Genomic DNA, 17,843 nt, shown 5'->3' on the forward strand with positions numbered 1-17,843 from the left:
TGCGATTGGCACAGGATAGAGCAGGGTTTAGGGCTGTTGTACATAGGGTCGCTATGAGTCGCAAACTACTCGACGGCACATAACAACAACAACACTGTTGAATCAGATCCAACTGGCACAGAGGAAATTACCCTTCCTCCTCCAGCAAAGCATCTGGTGGATTTGAACTGCATGCTCTGGCCACCAGTGTGGCTGATAGTTGGAGAGACCAGTTTGAAAGCTTTTGCTATAAATGAAATGAGAAGAGCTAAATTTTCTCATCTGTGAAGGGAATAATACTTTCTATTTACTTTACAGTTAGATTCTCTGTAGGAGAAAGATTGGACAGTCTCCTGTACAGTTTACTGCCTTTGAAAACTTGGTGGAGGGTCAGATAGGGGTTGATTCCAGTGCTGATTACACATTAGCAATACAGCTTTATTTTACAAGGTTATTGTGAGGATTCAGTAAGGAAATGGATGTGAATGTATTTTGAGATCATAAAGTGTCACAGTGGGTAAGAGGTGAACTATGCTTGTAATAAATCTGAGTATGATGGATATTTTTTAGCCAAGGCAGAGAATTGCCTTGAAGGTACAGTAGATACAGTAAGCCAGTCTCCTCATTGAATACCGTTATCCACTATCTTTGAAGTGAACCCTTCATACTATTCTAATACTTTGTAGGTTCCAGGCTAAGAAACTAGGTTAGGCTTTGGCATCCTATAAGGGCTGATCTTATCAGGGCCCCCTGGTGAATTTTTTAAGTTATTCTCAAGGTAAGAGAGAATCTTCTCTCCACTTTTTTTGGTACACATTGTTTTGTGACATAGGTTAGATTTTTTTTGCAATCTGTCAGCATTCTTATTATTTCTATATTGTTTGTTCTTTGTTCCTTTATCTAGTTTCTTTGCCTCTCCTTTGTGTTCTCATCTTTGTTTTTGGCTAAATGTTGATCATTTGTTCTTATATAGTTAATTGTTTAAGGAAACATTCATCCTGAGTGTTTTTATTTTATAAGCCAGTCTGCTATTTGGTTTCAAGGAGACACCTGAGAGTGGCTTCATTTCCAACTGAAAAGTTTTTCAGGATGATGGTCTCTAGGTTTCCTCATCCTCTGGATTTTATCAGTCCAGGAAGTCTGAACTTTCTGTAGGAACTTGAGTTTTGTTATGTATTTTTCTTCAATTATTTCTTGGACCTTCTGTTGTGCCTTTGGCCCCAATGGTCTGTAGTGGTAGCTGGTCAGGTTAGGAGAGGCCATTGTTTGTGTGGGGTGTTAGTCCTGTGGGCTACTTTCTTTGAGTGTTTGGTTTCCTTATCTTCTTTTGTTCAAGGCAGAAACAAACTAGTAGTTTCATCTTTGGAGAATTTTGAAAACTAAAAGTGAAGTAGAAAAAGAGCTTGCCATAATAATATTTGGGTTTTATGCACATCCATGTTTATCGCGGCTTTGTTCACAATAGCAAGGAGTTGGAAACAACCTAAGTACCCATCAACAAACGCATGGATAGAGAAGCTGTGGTATATTCACACAATGGAATACTACGCTGTATTGAAAAACAAGAAACTCATGCAGTTTATTCAAAATGGGTGACCCTGGAGGACATTATGCTGAGTGAAGTATCTCAGTCACAAAATGCCACTGTTGTAAAACAGGACTGACATTGGGGATGGGGGGAGACTGAGAAAGAAAGATGGGTCCAGTAATGTATATTGCATTGAAACAGATGAGGGAGAAAACTGTTTAAAAGGGATATGTGATTAGGTATTTTGTCATGACAGGAGTCCAGATAAAAGGCTGCGTAGTGGAGTGGACCTGGGGGAAGGGATTGTAAAACAATGAAAGAATCTTACTTTTCCAAGAGGGAGGGTTGGGAGGGGAGAAAAGTGCAACAATGAATGAATGGAAATCCAAAGTCTGTAAATTTTCATTGAAATGAGTAATAAATTTTTTAAAAAAAGAATATTTGGGTTTTACTGGGCGTATATATCTAACTATAGCACTGAAGCTGTCATTATTTTCTTTAGGGGATGTTGGAAATTACTATTATGGACAAGGTCATCCAATGAAGCCCCACCGGATCCGCATGACTCACAATTTGCTGCTTAACTATGGTCTCTACCGAAAGATGGAAATCTATGTAAGTTACTGTGAGCTCCTTGTCTACCTAACCTCATCACTGTTTTCCCAAGTGCCATATATTAGCTTAATTTCTCAATTATTAAAAAACAATGCTTGATTGGCTAGCATTGTAAATGATACTTTTTCATTCTAGTAGGAAGAAGCCTAACATGTAAACAAATAAATTGTACTACAAAGTGTATGTGCAACAATTTAAAAATTGCACTATGAGAAGTGTAGGAGGAAGGAAACCTTAGAATGTTCCTTTTAGATGATATCTAGGGTGGTTTTTTGGTAGTAGGGGTTTGTTCGTGGTTCTTTGCTGCTGTAAAAGTCAAGAAAAGTTGGGGTTTTGTTGGCACATTGCAAAGGGAATAAAGCAGAATGAGAAAAAAATGTGAGAGTAGAGGACTACAAGCAGCACAGTTACTCTCAAGGCCAAAATGGCTACAGCTTTTTGGGATATATACAAAGTCAGATTGGAATAGGGTTTTAAAGATTTAATAGAATTTAACCTAGGATTTAGGAGGAAATTAACATTATAGGCCAAGGGAAGAATTTATGCAAAAAGATATACATAAGAACAGTAACAGTCTGTTTGGGGAGTATAAGCAATTTAGTATTCAGGTACTGCTATGATGTAAAGTTCATACGTAAAAGGGAAGAAAGAGGTAAGAAGGTCAGCAAAGGCCATATATGCTATGTTAGGGAACCTTATGGGCCAGAATGCAAAACTCATGTGCCTAAAAAAACGGGAGTCACTAGGACTATGTTGAACTAGATGCCAGTTTCTAATACTAGAGAGTTTATAATATATTCAGACTCATCATTAGCTACAGCGTCTGCTGACTTTTACCTGATCTTCAGGTTTTCTTAAAGGGAAGCTTGAAGTCAAGATTGTTCAGTAAAAAATTTCCAGGTTTATTGTTAGACTAAAATTTAGTTTTAAATATTTTGTACAAATACCTGTGGTCCAATTTTAACCTAAAGATTCCCAGTTTGAAACTTTTCTAAAGGCTTTGAGGAGCAAATGAAGGGTTTGAGATTAATAAGAAGCAAGAAGAGATTCATTTGAGAATATTCATTGGGGAAGACATATGTATATGTCTTAGTTATCAACTGATGCTATAATAGTAACCATAAGTGGCTTTAACAAACAAGTTTTTCTTTACTCTTTTGGAGGTTAGGATACCAAATTCATAGTGTCTTCTGATTCTAGGAGTTTCTCATTGTGGGAACCTGGGTCCAAACTATGTACTCATCTCTGCACTTCTTTCTTGGTGGTACTACAGTTTTTCCTTTGCTTACTTTTCTCTAAAAGGTGATGCAGGCCACACCCCAAGAAACTCTTCTATCTGATCAGGGCTGTGATGGGATTAAGGGTATTACATCTCACCCTTAATCCTTTTATAACTGCTTGGCTTGTTAGATTATGGGGAGTCATTACAAAAATGCCTGGTTGTGTCATATATACCTATCTTGGGAGGGACACAATTTAGTGTGTGACATGGATCATCAGTGGGACTAGACTAGAAACATCGAGACTAGTTTTGGTTAACATTGTGACTATATCACCAGAGCTCCTGTCATTAGGAGGTTATTACAAGAGTTCAAATGAGGAAATAAATAGGGTATATGGATTCTTGATGCCTTTGAGTTGTGGTGCTGGAGAAGAATCTTGAACATAACATGGAATGCCAAGAAAACAAATAGGTCTCTCTTGGAAAGGGTGAAACCAAATTTCTCCTCGGAGACTAGGATATTGAAGTTCCATCTCATATACTTTGGGCACATGGCCGGGAGAGACCAGTCCTTGGAGAAGGAGGACATCATGCTCGAAAGGGTGGAGGGACAGCACAGAAGAGGAAGACCCCAGATGAGATGGATTGATACAGTAACGGGCAATGGGGTTGGTGTGTCAGAATCAGTGAGACTGGCTCAGGTCAGGGTTCAGAGCTGCTGTACATAGGGTTATTATGAGTTGTAGGCAACTTGACAGCACATAACATGGGTCCATGTTTCCTTAAAGATAGCATGTCATATTCAGTTGTTAGAAGTCTCTGCACTACCTTGAGTAAGCAACAGTATTCTTCCTCATCATTCCAGAAACACAAAGAAGGTTAAGTTTTCTCTCCCAGATAGCCTTTCATGTCTCTGGAACAAGTGAAGGCAGTTGAGAATGCAAAGAGGGAAAATGAACAGAGAATAGATCTTGAGGGTCAAGAGCTTTTTCAGGTGTGAAGGGCAGCAGGAAATGAAATAGAAAAAATGACAGAGGTTTTCAGGAACTCTTTGGAGCAAGCTAACATTTCAATGGAGGATACTTGAATGAAAGAGAAGAGACAAATTGGGCTACTGAATTCCAAAGGAATTCTGGTTGTAAGAATTATACTGCCAGCACAAAAAGGTATGCAGTTTGAATCCTGCAGCTACTCTGGATAAAGATGGGCAAGCTCCTGTCTAGTTTACTGCCTCTGAAAACCCATTGGAGGGTCAGCTGTGGGTCAGTTCCAACTTAGTGGTACACAACAACAACAACTTATCTGGCCCTAAAGACACCCTGGTGACATAGTCTGCAGGTAGTTGTGTTGCCAACGCAAAAGTGGCCCTTTGGCAGTTGAAATCCACCAGCTGCTCTGCAGGAGAAAGCTGGACATTGTACTCCTGTGCAGTTTACAGCCTCAGAAACCTGGCTAGAGGGTCAGTTGTGAGTCAGTTCTGACTTGATAGCAATGAAACTCTGGCCCTAACCTGCCTCTTTTGTTCTCACTTAGCTCTCAGAGCCCTTCATGTTAGATCAGAGTATGTCTCATCCTAATTGTTGTTGTTGTTATGTGCCATCGAGTCGCTTGCAACTCATAGCGACCCTGTGTACAAGAGCTCTAAACACCGTTCTGTCCTGTGCCAACCTAGCCATCTCAAACGCACTTATTCCCACCACTCTAGTCACAGAATCGATCAATCTCATCGAAGGCCTTCCTCTCCTTCACCGCACCCCCACTCTGCCAAACATGATGTCCCTCTCCAAGGACCAGTCCCTCCTTACAACATGCCCAAAGTATGTCAGACGAAGCTTCAGAATCCTGAACTCCAAGAAGCATTCCAGCTTCACCTATCCCAGGACAAACCTGTTTGTTCTCCTAGCAGTCCATGGTATATTCAATACTCTTCTCCAGCACCACAGCTCAAAGGCATCAATTCTTTTTCTATCATCCCTATTCACTGTCCAACTCTCTGATGCATAGCACGTAATTGCGAAGACTATAGCCCGGATCTTGTGCACCTTAGTCTCCAGCCTGATGTCGTTGCTCTTCAGTACTCTTGAGAGGTCCCTGACAGCTGACTTTCCTAATGCAATTCGTCTCTTGATTTCCTGGCTGCTGTTACCAAGAGTGTTGATTGTGGAGCCAGGTAAACTAAAACTGTTAACTGTCTCAATCTCTTCACCATCCATACTGATGCTGCCAATTGGCCCAGTGGTTTGCTGTAGGCAAAAGGAAGTAGGAAGGGATGGTGGTGGAGTAAGGAAGCGTAGGTGGGCAGCAACATTGAATCTATTGGTCATTGCTATAACTGGGCAGATGTCTTTCATCTGCTTTTTTCTGTGGAATGCTTGTCTGTCAGATACTATTATATATATTTAAAGATTGAGACAGACTGGGAAGGATTGGCCATCCACTTCCAAAATGACAGGCCTTCGAAAACCCTATGTACAATAGAGCACACTTAGATTATCTCTTGGACTAGCAGACATGGCAATTGAGACTGAGATCTTAGAAACAGAAATACAGAGAAGAAGGAACAGCTGTAAGCAGACACTAGTGATTGGAACGTGGAACATGAGAAGCATGAATGTAGGAAAATTGGACATTGTTAAGAAAGAAATGGAACGCATAAATATTGACATACTAGGTATTGGTGAAATGAGATGGCTTGGCATGGGGCATTTTGAACCAGGTGATTATATGATTTACTATGCCAGGGATGAAAAGGTGAGGAAAAATGGGATTGGTTTCATAATTTAAAAAAGTCATTTCTAGATCCATCCTGAAATACAGTGTGGTGAGCGACAGGATAATATCCATATGCATACAAGGAAATCCAGTGAATACCACTATAATTCAATTATATGTACCAACAACTAGAGCCAAAGAGGAGGAAATAGAAGATTTCTACCAACTTTTGTAGTCAGAAATTGATCAAACATGCCATCAAGATGCATTGATGATAATGGGCAACTGGAACGCACAAGTTGGGAACAGGGAAGAAGGATCAGTAGCTGGAAAACACAGGCTTGGTGAGAGAAATGAGGCTGGAGGTGAGAGAAATGAGGCTGGAGATAGAATGATAGAGTTCTGCACATTCAATGTAAATACTCATCCTAATAGAGAATTATTTATTCTACTTAAATTACACTAATCTCAGAATTCACTTCATGTTGAACCAACTTCTTTTACAACAGATTATTTTTTTACTTGACAGACTTTTGTTGTTGTTGAGTACCATTAAATCAACTGTGACTCACAGCAACTCTGTGAATAATGGATCTGAACTTTGTTCTATCCTGTGTCATCATCACCCCTAATATATTCAGGCCCATTGCTATACTAACTGTATCAATCTATCATCCTTTGGTTTTTTTTATTGGTTTGTATATAAAATACATAAACATTGTGTTTCAATTATGCACATAGTGTTTCACACATTCATTCATTCATTCACTCACTATGTTTTATACAATCATTCATATACACTGTGTTTTCTATAGTTGGTCACCACTGATTTATTACCCCATCCTTTCAGATCCGCATTGGATCTTAATTTCTCCACATCCTTCCTCTACTCACCAAACTGTCATCTTGGTGTTTTCTCTCCCTTCCCACTCTTTGCCTTCCTCCCCTTCCCCTTTTGGACTTTTACACACATTTTACATTGTATGATAATTCCAATCTTTCCAAGTCCTCGCCAACCTTTACTATTTGCTGTCCTGTTAAATTTTGCCACTGCTGCTAGAGTGAGATGGTATCTCATTGTGGTTTTGATTTTCATTTCTCTTATTCTTGCTAGTGATTTTGAGTGTCTGTTGGCCATCCAAATGTCTTCCTTTGTGAAGAGTCCGTGTCTTTTGTCAGTCTTGTGATTGAGTTATCAATCTTTTTCTTTGTGCAAGTCCTTTACTATTCTGTAAACTTTATTTATGCGACTCTTGTCTGAGATACCATTGTAGTTGTTGATTGCCATTGAGTTGAGCACGACTCATAGCGACCCTATGAACAAAAGACCTGAAACCTTTCTGTAACTATTGTCATTTGCTGAATAGTTTTTTTCCCCAGTCTATAGTGTTTTTTCCCCACCCTACTGGAAAAAATTTCTGATGCACACAAGGACTTACTCTTTAGGAGGGTCCTGTTTGCCGATGTTATCCTCTCCTGGTTGTGCATCAGTCCATCTTCTTGAGGCTGTTTCTCTCTTTTACTGACTCTCTACCCTTCCAAGTATTTTGCCCAGCAAATGCAACACTAGACATGCTCACTGATTTATGCTAAGGTGTTCAGAGGACAGCTATCTGGCCAGCTGACTAGAAGAGGTCCATATTTATTCCAATTGCAAAAAATGGTGATTCAACAGAGTGCAGAAATTATCAAACAGTAACATCAACCTCATATGCAAGATATCATGCTTGAAAAAGTAGAGAGTCACCTAAAGAGAGGAAGACCCTCAGCAGGATGAATTGACACAGTGAATGCAGTGGTGGGCTTGAGCATCAGGGAGATTGTAAGGATGGCATGGGGTTTTGATCTGTTCATTGTGTCACTGTGAGTCTTAAATCAGCAGCACTTAAAAACAACAGACCATTCACTTGGAAGGGGAATAGAATTAACAGAATAGAACTAATCACCTAACCATAATTTGATTTTTGGGATTGAGTCCATCAATATTCAACCATATTGACATTTGTTAGACTCTGTACCAAAACCAGTGTTATCTCTTCTCAAATCTGTAGACTTTGATCTTTTCTGTATGATTATTTTCCCTACTTACGGCTACACACCTAATTAATCTCTCAGAATCTACATTCCTTCTTTCTTCAAATTGCCTTTCTACTTACATAATCAAGAATCCTACTCTTTACATAGCCTTGGATGCTAATTTTGTATATTCCTAGGTTTGGATAGGTCAAAGATGATGAGGATGACACAAGATAGGACAGGATTCAGATTTGTTGTTCATAGGGTTGCTGTAAGTCATACTCAATTTGATGGCACTTGACAACAAGGCTTCTTATTCATCACTTTCTGTTCTTTGTTTGAAGAAATAGTTTAATTTAAAAATGGATAGGTAGGAAAAAATTGAAATATATATAAAGTGTTGTGATTCATAATTCAGTAATATTGTGGCTATTAGCTCTAACCCTATAAATAACAGCACAAAACAACACTACCCAGTACTACATCATCCTAAAAATCATTGCTATAGTTGAATGTGTTGTTGCAACCACTGTGTCATTCTGCCTCCTTGAAGTTCTTTTCTCTTTTTTGCTGATCTGCTTTTCCAAGCATAATGTCCTTCTTCAGGGATTGATAACTTATTCAAAGTGCTTGAGATGAAGTCTCACTCTTTGCACTTCTTGAAAACATTCTGGTTGTACTTCTTCCTAGACAGATGTGTTTGTTTTTCTGGAAGTCTGTGGTATAGTTAGTAGTCTTTACCATAATTTGAAGGCATCAGTTCTTCTATTTTCCTTATTAATTGTCCAGATTTTGCATGTACATAGACAATTGAAAATACCATGGTGAGGGAGCTCTGTTGGCCTAGTGGCAAGAAGCTGTGCTGCAATCCTGAAGGCAGGTGGTTTGAATCCATCAGATGCTCTGTTGGAGAAAGAGGGGCAATATCCTTTTATGCCAGTCAGATACAATTCGACAGCACACAACAAATAAAATAAAAATGTAATAATAAAAAAAGAAAATACCATTGTATGTGGCAGGTGCACCTTAGTCCTCAAAGTGACATTTTGCTTTATTTTACACATTAAGGCAATTTTTGGGGGTAGATTTACTTATAGAAATACATTGTTCGATTTCTTGACTGTTGCTTCCATGAACATTGATTGTGGAGTCAAGGAAAAGCAAATCCTTGACAACTTCAGTCTTTTCTTCATTAATTACGGTATTACTTATTGGTCCAAGTGTAAGGATCTTTTTTTCTTTATGTTGAGGTATAATCCATACTGTATGTAGACTGTGTCTTTGGTCTTCATCAGAAGTGCTTTATGACATCTTCATTTTCAACAGGGAAAGTTATATAATCTGCTTATCACTGATTGTTAATGAATTTTCCTTCAATCCTGATGCCATATTCTTATAGTTCAACTTCTCAGACTGTTTTCTCAACATACAGACTGAATAAATATGGTGAAAAGATTCAGCTCTGATGCATATCTTTCCTGATGTTAAGCAACACAGTATCCCCTTATTGTTTGAACAACTGCTTTTTGGTCTACGCACAAGTTTATATGACTGCTGTTAAGTTTTCTGGAATTCGCTTTCTTTACAATGCTGTCCATAAGTTTTTATGATCCACAAGGTCAAATGCCTTTGCATAATTAGTCAGTAAAGCACAGGTATGTATCTTTGGGGAGAATTGAGTTGTTAATTATACTTGCCTCATAAGCATCATTGGTTCCAACTTAGCTCTCTTTTATTAAAAAAAAGGTTCTTAGCTCATTTATGTCATTAAATATTTAACAATGCAAAGAACACTCAAATTTCCACAATCCTAGCCACAATTCTAATTATGTTTATCACTAGTGTTAAAAATTTTATCATCTCAGGGAGCTCTGGTGGCCTAGTGACAAGAAGCTGCAATGCAGTCCCAGAGATGAGTGGTTCAAATCCACCAAATGCTCTGCTAGAGAAGGACAATCTCCTCCTGTACCAGTCATATCCAATTTGATGGTACTCACACACAATATAATAAAATAAAAATTTTATCATCTATATATCCTAGGGATGTGAAGACTCTATATACTGAAAACTGTAAAGCACTACTGAGAAAGACTTAAGGAAATGGAAAGATGTTCTATGTTCATGGATTAAAAGATTTAATACTGTTAAAATGATAATTCCCAAGGCAATATCATCAAAATTTTGAAAGCCTTCCTTACAGAAATAGACAAACTTAATTCTCCATTTTATGTGGAGTGGCAGTCGCCTCCACATAGCAAAAACAAAGTTAAAAAAAGAAGACCAAATTAAGAAGACTCACATTTCTCCATTTTAAAACTTTTTTCTAGCTACAGTAATCACAGTAGCCCAGTACTGGGATAGTAGTAGACACACAGACAATAGAATTGAGAGTCCAGAAGTATATTCAACGCATTTTTGGTTAACTGGTTTGTTTTTTTCCCCCTTTTAATAGTGTTTTATTGTTATTGAGAATATATATGGTAAAATCTACACAAATCAAAGGGCTTTTTGTTGTTTGGTTTTTTAAATTTTTTACATATGTGCTAAGTTCACTCAATGGGAAAAGAAGGCCCTTTAAAAAATAGTTTAGGGATAATTCGGTTTCAGTTGCTTGTATCCATAATCAGTATCCTTATTACCAATAGTAAGGAGAGCAGGAGATGTATAGCATTGGAAAAATATGCTGTGAGAGAGCTTTCCAAAGTCCTAGGGAGCAATGATGTCTGTTTAAAGACTGAGGTGCACCTGATTGAAGCCACAGTGTTTCCAATGCTGTGCATCTGAGACCTGAATGATGAATAAGGATGACAGGAGAAAAATTGATGCATTTGAGTTGTGGTGTTGGAAAAGAGTACTAAATACCTCATCAACTGACAAATGAATAAACAGATATGTCTTAAAGTGCAACCAGAATGCTCCTTGGAGGCAAAGATGGCAAAAGTCCATCTCACATATTTGGACTTGTTAAGGGATGCTATATCCTTAGAAAGGTGTGGAGAGTTAGCAAAGGAGAGGAAGACCCTCAGTGAAATAGATTGCTACATTGTCTGTGGCAGTGGGCTTAAGTGTGTCAGGAATGATAAAAGATGGGGCAAGATAGGACAGGGTTCAGTTCTGTTGTTCATATGGTTGTACTCAACTCAATTATACTTAACAACATACAGAAAAATGAAATAGGCTCCATGCCTTATACCAATTCAAAATGGATTAAGGTGCTCGCTTCGGCAGCACATATACTAAAATTGGAACGATACAGAGAAGATTAGCATGGCCCCTGCGCAAGGATGACACGCAAATTCGTGAAGCGTTCCATATTTTCGACCCTGAAATTAACCAGTCTGTAACGAAGGCTAACTCCTTTCACCTACAAATTTCGTCTTTGGATACAAAGCTAAGTGGACAGTCCTTATGGAGGGACTGTTTAAAAAGAGGCAGGGAGAAGAAAAGAAAAAAAATGGATTAAGGACCTAAATGTGTAAACAGAACCCATTAAATTCCTAGAAAAAGTGGAGGCATTTATTTCAGGCCTACCTTTGAAAAAATTCATTATCTGCTATAATAACAGAAGCACAAATAGTAAAAACCAAAAGAAATAAATAAGACAAAAACTAAAAAAAAAAAGTTTTGCTCATCAAAAGATTTTCCCAATAAAATGAAGAGGTTAGCTACTGACTGGGAGAATATCTTCAGAAACTGTTTATCTAAGAAGAACCTAATAATTAAAATATATAGAAAACTCTCACAACTAAAATGCAAATAAATCCAGTCATAAAATTGTTAGAGGTCTTGAATAGACATTTCACCAAAGAGGACAGACAGGCGGATGGCCATTAGATATATTAAAAGATGCTTAGTTACACATCATTAGTCATCAGATAGATGCAAATAAAAATCACAACGAAATACTATTTAACTTCCACTAAGATAGCTATCGCCAGATGCTGTTGAGTGCTATGATTCATAGTGACCCTGTAATCAACAGACCTGAACCTTGCCCAATCCTACACCATCCTCACGGTCTTTATCATGCTTAGTCCCTGTGCATGGGTTGTCACTGCATCAGTCCATCTCATTCAAGGACTTCCTTTCTTTCACTGACCCTCCACTTTTTCCAAGGACTGGTTCCTTCTGAAAAGTGAGACAAAATTTCATGCTTCTTGCCTCTATGGGGCACTCTACACTTTCTACAAGACAGATTTGTTTATTCCTTTGACGGTTTCTGTTGTATTTACTACTTTTTGCCAACACTGAAATTAAAAAATATAGATTCTTTTTCATTCTTCCTTGTCCATTGTCCAACTTTAATATTATTGCTCTTTAGCACTGGAAGAAGTCCGTGACAGCAGATTTCAACACATTTTTTGGTTTCTTGACTGCTGCTACCATAGGTGTTGATAGCCAAGAGAAATAACAACAATAAATGTTAGTGATGATTTGGGGAAATGTGGAGCCATTATCCATTGCTGGTGTGAATGTAAAATGAGGCAGCTATTGTGGAAAACAGTGTTGTAGTTACTCTAAAAATAGAGCTACTTAGATAAAACCTTTGGAACTCATTCTACCTCATGGTGAGCCTCTGTTGGATCTAGTGGCACATTCTCATAGATTCCAGATGTCCTGGTGCCATGAAGATCGAGTGAACCCTTGAAACTTTTGCTCTGAAATAATCATTAAACTTTTTAAATCAACAGTATTCTCTGAAATCTTCTTATAGTCAAGCAGTAGTTTGACTGTTAAAAATGTCTGCCTTCCCTTAAGAAACTAGAGCCATGACCCAATCAGAGGTGTGCACATACATCTTTATTGTTGTGTTATTCACAATAGCAAAGAGATGGAACCACCCTAAGTGCCCATCAGCAAATGAATGAAAAGAAAACCTATGGTACGTACACACAATGGAATATTATGCAACATTAAAACAATGAACTTGTGAAATATTATAGAACATGGGGGAACCTGGAGGACATTATGCTGATTGAAGTAGCTCAGTCACAAAAGGACATATACTGCATAACACTGCAAAATAGGATAGACATGGGGGGTTAGGGAGAGAAATGGGAAAAGATTGGATAGATAATAAATACTGAATTAGATCAGATGAGGGGAAGAACTGTCTGAAAGAAATATATAATTAGGCATTTTGTATGTGTGACAAGAATCTGGAACAAGGGGTTCATTGCAGAGAAGGTTGGTGAGGGAGAAGAAAATGTGCAATAATGGAAAAAATCAAACCATTTTTGATGTTAAAAAAAAGTCTGCCCTGAGTATTATGCTCACCCCCCCCCCCCAAAGCTTTTTTTATGACTTGAAAGTTTGGAGAAAATTGGTTTTTCATTTAACCATTCATACATGTTTTGTTTTATAATATTACTTACACTACCCACAGTGTAACTGGCTTCTTCTTGTGGTCCTTGTTTCCATGAATTCTGCTCCTTTCTATTTTCTGAGATTTATCCCTGGGCAAATACTGCCCTTTTGATCTTAAGTGGTTAATTTTTCTAAGAAATTTGTTCCTTCGTGGAATCAGTGTTTTCCTTAATAAGCCTGTCTGTTTGGCTGAAGGTTGAGCTATGAGGGTGAGTTTTTTCTGTATTTGAAGACTTAAGAGATGTAGCATTGAGAGTTTCACCAATTGTGGGCTAGTAACTTCGGCCATTTTTATGATTTTGAGCTTTGCTTCACAATTTTTGCCCACTCTACCAGCACCTTCTACCATGATCCCTTTTAGAGTGTTTAGCAGTGGTAGTTGGGCACCGTCTAGTTCTTCTGGTCTCAGAGTTGTAGAAGTTGAAGTTTACATGGCCAGTTTTTCCTTTGGACTGTTTTCTGTGCATCTTTGTTTTTCTTCCATCTTCTTTGTTCTATATATGGAGAAACAAGTAATTGTCCCTTAGATGGCTACTTGTAAGCTTTTAAATTTCACTTTCTATTAACCGAAGTAGGATGTAGACCATTGTTTTTATAGACTGTGTTATGACTGGTGGCTCTTGATACATTCTTCTGCTAATGATCACACTTGAATTGGCTCTTTTGAGTAGTGTTATAATGAATATTGGTATAGAAGTATTTGTTAGTAATCAACAGACTACATCATGTGGATGACACACCCTTTCTTGTTCAAAGTGAGGAGGACTGGAAGTACTTGCTACAGAAGATCAATGACTATACCCTTCAATATGGATTACATCTTAACATCAAGAAAAGAAAGGTCCTTACCATTGGGCCAATAAGCAGTATGATAGATAAAGATAGAAACTGTTAATTGCAGCAGTTAGGATATAATGAGATGTATTGCTCTGGGTAAGACTACTGTTAACGAACCTCTCAAATACTGAAAAGCAATAATGTCACCTTTTAAAAAATTAAAAAAAAATTTATATGGATTTATTTACAAAGTTCTAATACATTGTTGTCACTTTGAAGACTAAGGTGCACTGATTCAGGCCATGTTCTTTTCAGTCGCTTGCTATGCATCTGAGAGTTGCACAGTGCATAGGATGACATAAGAAGTATTCATGTCTTTGAGTTGTGGTGTTGGCAGAAGAATACTGAATATCCCGTGGATTGCCAAAAGAATGAACAGGTAGATCTTGGAAAAGGTACAGCCAGACTGCTACTTGATGGCAAGAATGGCAAGGCTTCATCTCTCATACTTTGGATATGTTGCTAGGAGAGGCTTTTCCTTGGAAAGGAGAGTAAGACCCCAGTGAGGTGGATTGACATGGTAATAGCAACAAGTGGGCCCAAGTGTACCAGAGATGGTGAGAATGGCACAGGATAGGGCAGGATTCAGATCTGTTCATACAGTCATTATGAGTCATATTCTACTTGAGACAGCACCTAACAGCAACAACAATGGCTAAGAGAGCCATATTTGGTCTCATTCTGAAGAAGGTGATCCGACAAAATGTGGAAATTTTTGAACAATATCATTAATATTACATGCAAGAAAAATATTGCTGAAGATCATCCAAAACTGGCTAGAAGAGTACATAGAAAACTGCCAAAAGTTAAAGCTGGGTTTAAAAAAGACCATGTACCGGGGGTATGAATACTTATGTGAGATGGATCCTGGCTAAAAGCAGAGAATACCAGAAAAGTGTCTATTTGTGCTTTATTGACTATTTGAAGACATTTGACTGTGTGGATCATAATAAATTAAGGCTAATGTTGAGAAGAATGGGAATACCAGAACACTTAATTGTGCTCTGTGAAACCTTTACCTAGACAAAGAGGCTGTTGTGCAAATAGAGCAAAGGAACACTTCTTGTTATGTGCCATCGAGTCACTTGCAACTCACAGCAACCCTATGTACAAGAGCTCTAAACACCGTTCTATCCTGTGCCAACCTAGCCATCCCAAACGCATTTATTCCCAACACTTCAGTCACAGAATTGATCCATCTCATTGAAGATCTTCATCTCCTTCGCTGCCCCTCCACTCTGCTAAACATGATGTCCGTCTCCAAAGACCAGTCCCTCCTTGCAACATGCCCAAAGTATGTCGGACGAAGCTTCAGAATCCTTGACTCCAAGGAGCATTCCGGCTTCACCTTCTCCAGGACAAACCTGTTTGTTCTCCTAGCAGTCCATAGTATATTCAATACTCTTCTCTAGCACCACAGCTCAAAGGCATCAATTCTTTTTTCTATCATCCCTATTCACTGTCCAACTCTCTGATGCATAGCATGTAATTGCGAAGACTATAGCCCGGATTATGTGCCTGACGTCATGGCTCTTCAGTACTCTTGAGAGGTTCCTCACAGAACACTACATAGTTTAAAATTAAGGAAAGAATTGTATCCTTTCTCCATACATATTCAGTCTGTATGCTGAACAAGTTATTCAGGAAACTGGATTCTATGAAGAATATGGCATCAGGATTAGATGAAGACTCATCAATAATCTGCATTATGCAGGTGACACAACCTTGCTGTAAGTGAGGAGTACTTGAATCTCTTGCTGTAGAAGATCAAAGAATACGCCCATTAATATGGATTACATCTCAATATCACGAAAACAGAAATTTTTACCATTGGACTTACAGGCAACATTAGAACAGATGGAGAAAAGATTAAAACCGCCAATGACTTCATCTTGCTTGCATCCACAGTCAACATACTTATTACCAGCAGTCAGGAGATTTCTTGCATTGGGAAAGTTTGAAATCAGGGACCTCTCCAAATTACTGAGGAATACTGATTTCAGTTTGAAGACTAAGATGCACCTGATTCAGGCCATGGTCTTTTCAGTCACTTGCTGTGCTTCTGAGAGCTGGGCAATGAATATGGATGACAGAATTGGTGCCTCTGAATTGTGGTGTTAGAGAAGAGTACTGACTGTCCCATGGACTGCCAAAAGAACAAGCAGTTATGTCTTGGAAAAAAGTACATTCAGGATGTTCCTTGGAGGCAAAGATGACAAAAACTTCATCTCACGTACTTTGGGCATTTTGCTTAGAGAGCCTGGTTCTTGGAGAGGGATATCTTGCTTGGAAAGGTGGAAGAGGGACTGCAAAAGAAAGGAAGACTCTCCCCCAGATGGATTGACAGACACAGTGACTGCAGCAGTGGGCTCAGTATATTCGAGATGATCAGATTGACACAGGATAGGACAGGGTTCATATCTGCTGTGAGTCATACTTGACTCAAAGATACCTTACAACAATGACTAAGGGAGTTCTGATGACTTAATGACAAGGCGTTTTGCTGAAACCCCAGTAGCATGAGGTTCAACTCCATTTAGAATCCACTATCTGCTCCTCAGGAAAAATACGGAAAGTCTCTTTTCTTGTGAAAACCTACTGAAAACCTATTAGAGGGCCAACTGTAAGTAATTTCTGACTCAATACTATGTTACAAAAATTACTAAAAGTGGGAATTCTGACAATGTAGTCTGTAGTGAGTTGTGCTTTAACTCAAAGACTGTGTCTCTTGAGATGTGGAGGCCACCTCAGGTTCCCCCTCCCACCCCCCAGCAGTGGACAGTCTCCTTCTCTTGCAATTTACAGCCTTAGAAACCTTTTGGAGGATTGTTATGAATCAAAACTGACTCCACATCTTGATGTCAGTGAATTGAGTGAATAGGCAGAAAAAAACTGGAAAGATGTTTCTGTTTTATTGACTGTGCAAAGGCATGTAATTATGTAGATTATAATAAATTACGGATAACATTGTGAAGAACGGGAATTCCCAAACAGTTAGTACATAGACAAGAGGCAGTCATTCCAGTAAAACAAGGAGATATTATGTGGTTCAGAAAAAGTATGTAGGTGAGCTCTGGTGGCCTAGTGGCAGGAAACTGCACTGCAATCCCAGAGGTGCGCGGTTCAAATCCACCAGATGCTCTGCTGAAGAAGGAGGAACAATCGCCTCCTGTACCAGTCAGATCCAATTTGATGGTACACACATAAAAAAGAAAGAAAGAAAAAGTATGTATTAGGATTTTATCCTTTCACCATATTTATTCAGTCTGGATGTCTAGCAAAATAATCAGAGAAGCTGAAGAATGTGGCTTCAGGGTTGGAGGAAGATTCTTTAATAACTGGTGATAATTAACTAACACAACCTTGCTTGACAAAAATGAAGAAGACTTGAAATGCATACTGATAAATCAAACACTGCATTCTTCAATATGGAATACACCTCAATATATATTAAAAAAGAACTTTGCAACCGAACCAGTCAACATCTGTCATCCTCTGTTGTTGGTTTTGTTGATTGCTGTTGAGTCTAACACAACTCATAGCAACTCCATGAACAAAAGACTTAAT

The 17,843-nt window shown here is 38.5% G+C and overlaps 1 protein-coding gene across 1 annotated transcript in view; it reads left to right on the plus strand.

The window, feature by feature from the left end:
- The window catches only part of HDAC1 (histone deacetylase 1), a 53,880-nt gene that overhangs the window by 10,172 nt on the left and 25,865 nt on the right, over positions 1-17,843 (plus strand). The window contains exon 2 of the mRNA XM_006894963.1: positions 2,010-2,122. Coding sequence (XP_006895025.1) covers positions 2,010-2,122 — 113 coding nt within the window. The remainder of the gene's footprint in view (positions 1-2,009; positions 2,123-17,843) is intronic.

Source organism: Elephantulus edwardii, unplaced genomic scaffold (genome assembly GCF_000299155.1).
Source record: "Elephantulus edwardii isolate Elephantulus edwardi_28Jun2011 unplaced genomic scaffold, EleEdw1.0 scaffold00152, whole genome shotgun sequence".
Classification (NCBI taxonomy): Eukaryota; Metazoa; Chordata; class Mammalia; order Macroscelidea; family Macroscelididae; genus Elephantulus; species Elephantulus edwardii.